The sequence below is a fragment of the Garra rufa genome, chromosome 10 (genome assembly GCF_049309525.1).
Source record: "Garra rufa chromosome 10, GarRuf1.0, whole genome shotgun sequence".
Lineage (NCBI taxonomy): Eukaryota > Metazoa > Chordata > Actinopteri > Cypriniformes > Cyprinidae > Garra > Garra rufa.
In genome coordinates, this window is record NC_133370.1 from 42,103,483 (window position 1) to 42,112,179 (window position 8,697).

An 8,697-nucleotide genomic window follows, 5' to 3' on the forward strand; every position below is an offset into this window, starting at 1 on the left:
GCATTCAGTGCTGTCAAAAAATTCACTGCAATTATATTATATGCAAATATTTATAATGTACATCTATATAGAAATACACACACATACAGTATATATTTTAAAAATATTGGCATGTATTTAAATGTATATATTTATATTATACATTTACACATATAATTTATATTATTTATAAATATACATATATACATTTTTTCGTAAATATATACATGCATGTGTGTGTACTTATATATACATGACAAATATACACAGTACAGATGCATATATTATGTAAAAAATACTTTTATTTTGGATGCAATTCTGATTATTTTGATTTACAGCACTAATTGTATTATCACAGCAATGTGACAATAATTTTAAGATTTTTCTGAAGAACCATATGCAACACCAATAATTCAATACGTGACTGAACATTTTGGGTGATCTGACACAATTTAACAGTAAAAATTTTGGATGTGATTAATCGTTTGAAAGCACTTATTGTATCACGGTAATGTGACAATTATTCTAAGGTTTTTCTGAAGAACCATAACACCAATAATTCAATATGTGACTGAATATTTTTGGTGATCTGTCATAATTTTACAGAAAAAAAACAGCACATGAAATGACATTACTCTAATTGACTTAATCCATGATGTTATGATGTTATCACAAATTTGTAAAATTAGGGCATTTTTGCCTATGTTTTATGCTCTTTAGCCAGTAGGTTCCAAATAAAACAACTGCAGGATGAATTTGAGTGAGAAAGATCTAGTCAGGCATAAACCTATAATTGAAATCTGCACAATTTAAGGAACTGATAATGAAATTAACCATTTAGGCTATTCATTTCTAAAGCTATAAGCAAAAAAATGTTAACTTTGGGCTGTTGCACTGTTTCAAGTAGTTTTTGGGGTAATGCATTACAAGTAATGTGAGTTATGTAATCAGATTACTTTTTTAAAAACTAGTAAAGTAACGCATTACTTTTAAATGTACAAGAAAATAGAGTTACATCTTCATATACGTAATGCAATGTTGAGAGTAAGAGCTTTCTAGAGCTGCACTTGCCTAAAAGTGTTTCTGGTCGACTAGTAGACATTAATTTTAAGCGATTAGTTGACTAATTGCACATTTATTCAAAAACAATTTAAATCATAATAATGAGCGATATTGTAATCATATGGATTACATTTTCTGAGAATATTTGTTTTTTATTTGCATTGGTTCATTTGAAAGTAGATATTTTGCTCTCTATATATATTTTCATGTCTGTAAGGAGTTTCAGTTAATTTTTCTAACACACTCAAGTTTAGAGACCAAGATGGCAGAAAGCGCATCCTGTTTGCTTTCATTATTTTACAAAACGTTTTGTTGTTATTGTGAGTGCACAAAAATAAATGTAGATTTTTTTACAGATTCAAAAGATGTATTATTCTTATCTATATGACAAAAAATGACGGAGTATTTTAAGGGCAAGTTATCGCACTGGCGCCTCCATCTGTCATACGGTGAGCTCGCTACTATTCAGCGTTCACATTAGATTAAGCAGCTGTGTGAAGTTGCTAATACTTAGATATTTCAGATGATAAGCTAAATTTGAGGTTGATTAATGATAGGTGAGCATTTGGATGTCCTGCCTGAAGTACTATATTACCACATAGACGATCAGTTAACGATACCGTCTCTCACGGACTGTTTAACTTCACCACTTCCTGTTTTTTATTTTATTTTTTTTATTTTTTTTGACTAAGCGACTAAAAATATTTTGTTTGCCCAAGCCTCTTCTCACCAACTAACAGTTAGTTGATTATTAGAGGGCAGTCCTATTCATTTCACTTTTGGTGTGAAAGAGTTTTTACAGTTTCCAAAAATATTACTTTTTTGTTGTTGTTGTTATTAAAAATAAACAAGCAAAAGTAACATAATGCATTACTTTTCTTAAAAAGTAACTAAGTTACTTTTTTAATGGAGTACCACAATTATATTTCGAATTTTAATTTTTGAGTGAACTAATTTACGCCACTACAACCTATTTATCAGACCCCACAACAAATAAACACATGCTATTTTGGAAAGCACCTTATTTCTGGTGACAAACAATGCTACGTTCACATTAAAAACAAACACGGCTCTGTTAAACGTTGTCTGTGGTGTAGTGCAAAGCTGCATCACCTTCAGAGACCTGCCATTGTGTTTGTGCAGAGGCCATTGTCGTCCCCCAGCCACATGACTGGGGGCAGATATGTGACCGTGTGGTTTTCCTGCTATTGGCTGCAAACTCCCCCTCAGCCACCCACGCAGCTGAGAAAATAGACTCTGAAAAACTGAGAAGTGAAAATGAGGCAGTGGGACCACTCGCTCTAATCTGACCAAAGTAAAAATGAATAAAGCAACTGAAAATGAAGGGTAGCACTGCTGAAAGTCAACTTTATCTTATCGCTGCTGATAAAGAAAATGCTTAATTGTACACTTGTACAAGCAGTGCATGCATAAAAACTGCAGAATTGCTATTCAACAGACAGTATGTGTTAGTCTGATGTAATACTTTTGGAGAAATGCTTTTTAAGAAGTAGCAACTGTGGCCTGGACAGAGGGACAAATGAAACACACAAACAAATGAGACTACCAATGGAAATGCTTTCATTTTGTTCTAATTTTCGTAATGCAATTTTTGCCACATATATGTGTGAGTGCAAAGTGTAAACTAAAAATGTACGTGGATTTCAGAATGTCAGAATGTTCAGAATTTTGTTTTGCCAGTATAGGTCAATGACGTGACACTCATTTGTTTGTGTGGATCTATTAATTTATTCACAAATATTAAAATGCAATTCATGCATACAAAGACTTGGAGGTTATCCAAGTCAGAAATGTCAGGGTGATACAACTAAAGAAAAAGTCTCTTTAGTCTTTTAAAAGTGTTTTGAAATAGCACATACTCAGAATAAATTACATAATGAATTAATAATTTGTGATATTTGTGAAAAATAATTTTATTTTAAAAAATACTCTAGTAGTCAAAAGTTTTTGAACAGTAAGATTTTAATGTTTTTTAAAGAATTATCTTCTGCTCACCAAGCCTGCATTGATTTTATCCAAAATACAGCAAAAGCAGTAATATCTTAAAATATTTTTACTATTTAAAAATAACTGCTTTCTATTTAAATACATTTCAAAATGTCATTTATTCCTGTGATCAAAGCTAAATTTTCAGCATCATTACTCCAGTCTTTAGTGTCACATGATATTATCGATATTTAAAACAGTTGAGTAAATTTTTTTTCAGGATTTTCTAATGAATAGAAAGAACCAAAGATCAGCATTTATCTAAAATAAAAACGTTTGTAACATTATACACTATATCATTCAGTATATCTTTTTATTTGGCAAGGAGGCTTTAAATTGATCAGAAGTGATGATAAAGACATTTGTAATGTTACAAAAGATTTCTTTGAGATCTGAAGAAATTCTACTCTTATGTTTTCAACATAATAATAATAAATGTTTTTTGAAGGATCATGTGACTGGAGTAATGATGCTACAAATTCAAGTTTGAATTCAATAAATGTTAATAAATTGAATTTAATGAATTCAATCGATAATAATAATAACTCATATTAATATAAAATAGTTTAAACATTTTAAATAGTAAAAATAATTCATGTTGTTACTGTTTACTGTATTTCAAATATATCAAATGCAGCAGAAGAGACTTCTTTAAAAAACATTAAAATCTTACTGTTCAAAAACTTTTGACTGGTAATGTATTTTTCACAAATATCGCAAATTATTAATTCATAATATCTTTTTTTTTTTTGGAGCGTGTGCTATTTTAAGACACTTTTAAAAGACTTACTGTTCAAACACTTTTGACTGGTAGTGTTTATTACTTTATTATTATTATTACTATTATTAAAAATAATGATTAAGATAATGTCATTACTTTTAACTTGATGGTTACACCACATCTCAGTTGAAACTAAAATTTAAAAAGATTTTGTTTTCATTTTTGTGAACAGAGAATCATGTGCTTTTATAGACAGCATTTTGGTTGCATGTGACCATTTGTACAAATGAGTTCAGATATCACAAATTTGCTTACATTTGATTAGTGACCTAGAAAAAAATGCTGAACAGTCAGTACGTTTCTTCTTCATTTTACATTACATCTTTTGTTTTAAAAGTTTTCAAAATACTAAAACTTTATTCCCAGATTTCCAGGATTTCTGTCTGGTTTCTTTTACAGTGGATGTATTTTTCTCTTGGAAAATAGACTGAAAGACAAACTACTGAGAATCTCCTGCTCATAAGATTTTTCTAAAGCAGAAGAAAACACAGATCAGTGATATGGCGAAATCATAATTTGCCCACAAAAATTAACTTACGACATAATTTTGACTTGCGTAACTTTAAGCATCTTGTCTTTCATCATGCACAATTCCTGAAAATTTAATTTTCGTGTTCTCACGTTTTACGTTTTGCTCTTTTCCCCTTAGATCAACATCGACCACTCGACCAAATCCACCATTGAGAAAAACATCCTTAAGCCCACTAGGTCCTGCTTTGATGTAGCACAAAATAAAATCTACAGCTTAATGAAAAGAGACTGCTACCCACGATTCCTCACCTCCGACATCTACTTGAACCTGACCAAGAGGGCAGGCCCACCCACTATGACCAGGAGAAGATCCCGCTCCTTCGTTTTTAATGAACGTCCTGAAGGCACAGCAGCCTGGTTGTAGATTTGTACTGTAATGCTAGAATGTTTTGTTGTATAATGTCAATAGCACTTGATCATGTGACACCTCTTAGCTATTTATTAACATTAGATCCTGTGGGCTGGTATTTAAATACTAATCATTCTGTTATGATTGTCAAACGTTCGGTTCTGCTTGAAGGATTTCATGCCAAGCTTAATTTAATATACGTGTTTAGAATGGCTAAACATTGTAAATATCTGTTTAATGATGAATGTCTGTGTAATAAACTGTACATAAATGTCTTTTAAAATTATCCTAGAGCTAATTGTAACAATGGCCACTGTTGTGTAAATCTCTAAGACATTAAAAAGAGCAGAAACTTTGAAGAATTTAAAATTAAAACCAAATTTGTAAGGAAAACGAGGGATGGAATTCTATGAAAATCTATATTTATGATGGAGTTTGATCTTGTAGCCACTACACTGATCCCATATTTTTGTAGTCCGACATCTAAGTTAGCACCACCCTGGTTCCCTCCACAAAACCCCAACAGGATTTTTCCATTGGCTTTTGGATTATTTCAGAAAATAAGCCAAAAAAAAAGTTTACAATTTGTACACCTTTTGGTTATAATGATCTTTTAAAATAAACACAACTTTAAAGGAGCCCTATTATGCCCTTTTACGAAGTCTTGATTTGGTTTTTGTGGTGTACTATAGGTTTAGCACTATGACGAAGACAGTTTATGAGAATAACAACATACAGTTGAAGTCAAAAGTTTACATACACCTTGCAGAATCTGCAAAAAGTTCATTATTTTACCAAAATAAGAGGGATCATACAAAATGCTGACCTGAATAAGATATTTCACATAAAAGGTGTTAACTTATAGTCCACAAGAGAAATAGTACTTGAATTTTGATAGTGAATTGATAGTGATAGTTGTTCATGAGTCTCTTGTTTGTCCTGAACGGTTAAACTGCCCACTGTTGTTCAGAAAAGTCCTTCAGGTCCCACAAATTATTTGTTTTTTCAGCATTTTTGTGTATTTAAACCCTTTCCAACAATGACTGTATGATATTGAGATCCATCTTTTCACACCGAGGACAACTGAGGGACTCATATGCATTATGCAACTGTTACAAAAGTTTCAAATGTTCACTGATGCTTCAGAAGGAAACACAATGCATTAAGAGCTGGGGGTGAAAACTTTTGAAGTATCTTCTGTAGCTTCTGAAGGCCAGTACTTAATAAAAAAAAAAATATGATATTTAAGCAAAATAAGAAAAATGTAGGCTACACATCTTCATTTTGTTCAAAAGTTTTGAAACCCATGCTCCTAATGTTTTTTCCTTCTGACGCATCAGTAACTATTTGAACCTTCTGTAATATAGTTGCATATGAGTCCCTTTAGTTGTCCTCAGTGTAAAAAATGGATCTCAAAATCATACGACCATTGTTGGAAAAGGTTCAAATACACAAAAATGCTGAAAAAAAAAAAAAAAAAAATTGTGGGACCTGTTCAGGACAAACAATGGACTCATGAACAACTATCACTAAACAGCAAAAAAAAAAAACATACCTGTGGATTATTCAGGTAACAAGAATATGTAAACTTTTAAACTGAGTAATTTTTATAAATTCAGCTATTAATTTCTCTTGTGGACTATATTGTAACGGGCAGTAAAGAGCAACACAAAAGGGTAACGGTTAAACAAGCCCCGGAGGGTGGATTTATTAACAAAATGAAGCAGAAATAAACAATAGCGATCCCACTTCCGGGTTATAGCGGCACTTCCGTGACGGACGACAAAGTGGAAGTCTTGAAGGGCCAGTAACCATCGGGTCACCCTGGCATTGGTGTCCTTGGCGCGGGCCATCCACTGGAGTGGGGCGTGGTCCGTGACCAAGGTGAACTGTCGGCCCAAGAGATAGTACGGTAGCTCCGTGGTGGCCCACTTGATCGCCAGGGCTTCCTTCTCCACTGCTGCAGTTTCTCTCTGCCTTGGTCAGCTTTCGGCTGATGTAGATGACTGGGTGTTCTTCTCCATCCTGGACTTGAGAGAGGACCGCTCCTAATCCTCCGTCGGAGGAGTCTGTCTGGAGCAGGAAGGGGCAGCTGAAGTCCGGGGCCCTCAGGACGGGCTCGGAAGTGAGAGCCTGCTTGATCCGTCTTCAGCTTCCTGACTCCACTCCAACCGCTCGGGCTGCCCCTTCCTGGTAAGGTCTGACAGGGGGGCGGCTAGAGAGGAGAAGTTAGGGATAAAACACGGGTAATATCCCGCCAACCCCAAGAATGCTCATACCTGGGATTTGCTGGAAGGGCGTGGGGCCTCCTGCATGGCTGCCACCTTCTTTGTCTGGGGCTTGATGAGTCCACGTCCAACTTGGTAGCCCAAGTACTTCGCCTCCATGAAAGCAAGGTGACACTTTCGGGGGTTAGCGGTCAGCCCTGCCTTCCGGAGCTCCGTGAGCACCCTCCGCAGATGTTCCAAGTGATCCTCCCAGCGCTCGGAATAGATGACCACGTCGTCCAGGTAGGCGGCTGCGTAGGGTTGATGGGGACGGAGCAGGATGTCCATCATTCGCTGGAACGTTGCAGGGGCTCCGTGGAGGCCGAAGGGGAGGGTCCGCTATTGCCAGCGGAGTGGAGAAGGCAGTCTTGGGCTTGGCTTCTTGAGTTAGGGTCACTTGCCAGTACCCCTTCATGAGGTCAAGGGTGGAGATGTACCGGGCCCTCCCCAACCCGAGGCATGGGGTACCCGTCGAACTCAGAGACTTCATTGAGTTTCCGGAAGTCATTGCAGAAGCAGAGGGTGCCATCCCGTTTGGGGACCATCACAATGGGGCTGGACCACGGGCTACGGGAAGGCTTATTTACCCCTAACTTCAGCATTTGGTGGATCTCATCCTCAATAGCCTGCCGACGAGCCTCTGGGACCCAGTAAGGCCGCTGCCGGACGATGACTCCTGGAGGCGTCTTGATGTCGTGTTGGAGGACGTTGGTCTGCCCGGGCAGTGGTGAGAAGACATCGGAGAACTGACCGACCAGGTGTTGTAACTCCGACTTCTGTCCGGGGGCCAGGTTCGGGTCCACATCCACAACTGGTGGCTCAATGACGGCGAGGGCTCCAAGACGTTCCGGGGGTGCAATCCATTTTTTGAGTAAGTTGACGTGGTAGAGTTGTTCTTTGTGTCTTCGGCCGGGCTGGCGGATGCGGTGTTCTCTTACCAGGAGCATCACGCGGTCGATCCGGTCCCTCATTTGCTGCACATGTTACACCACAGTTCTGAGGGGAGCTGGTTGTCGCTCCCGGCCTCCTTGGCGACATCCAAGAGGCCTTGTGGTTGACGGCCAAAGAGGAGCTCAAACGGGGTGAAGCCTGTAGAAGCTTGAGGGACCTCGCGGATGCCGAAGAGCACGTAGGGGGAGCATGAGGTCCCAGTCCCGCCTGTCCTCGGAGGCGACCCGGCGCAACATCTGCTTGAGAGTCTGGTTAAAGCGTTCCACCAGCCCGTCAGTCTGTGGGTGGTAGACACTGGTCTTTAACTGCTTGACTTTGAGGAGGTTAGCTAGGTCTGCCATGAGCCGCGACATGAAGGGGGTGCCCTGGTCTGTCAAAATCTCCGATGGAATGCCCACCCGGCTGAAGAGGAGGAAGAGCTCCCGACCGATGTTCTTCATGGTGGCCTTCCTAAGGGGCACAGCTTCGGGATACTGGGTGGCGTAGTCCACAATCACCGGGATGTGCTCATGGCCACGGGCTGACTTCGGCAGCGGCCTCACTAGGTCCATCCCGATGCGCTCAAAGATCGGGATGCGCACGCCAATGATGGGTAACGGTGTAAGAGGACTGGGGGGAGGTTTAACTGGTGACGTCTTCTGGCAGGTAGGGCAGGCTTGACAAAAGCGGCGAACCTCTTCTCAGCTATGAAAGTCTCAGCTATGGGTGCGGTTTGCCAGCTTATCTAGCTGGCGCCCGATCACCCGCAGCTGGTCCTGAATGAGCGTTGA

At 38.4% G+C, this 8,697-nt stretch overlaps 1 protein-coding gene across 2 annotated transcripts in view; it reads left to right on the top strand.

Moving 5' to 3' along the window:
* rgs18 (regulator of G protein signaling 18) overlaps window positions 1-5,347 on the top strand; it is an 11,130-nt gene extending 5,783 nt beyond the window's left edge. For both annotated transcript variants that reach the window (XM_073849083.1, XM_073849082.1), the window contains one exon: window positions 4,479-5,347. In XM_073849083.1, the coding sequence (XP_073705184.1) occupies window positions 4,479-4,724 (246 nt within the window). In that variant the 3' untranslated portion in view covers window positions 4,725-5,347. The remainder of the gene's footprint in view (window positions 1-4,478) is intronic.
* The last annotated feature ends 3,350 nt before the right edge of the window (window positions 5,348-8,697 follow it).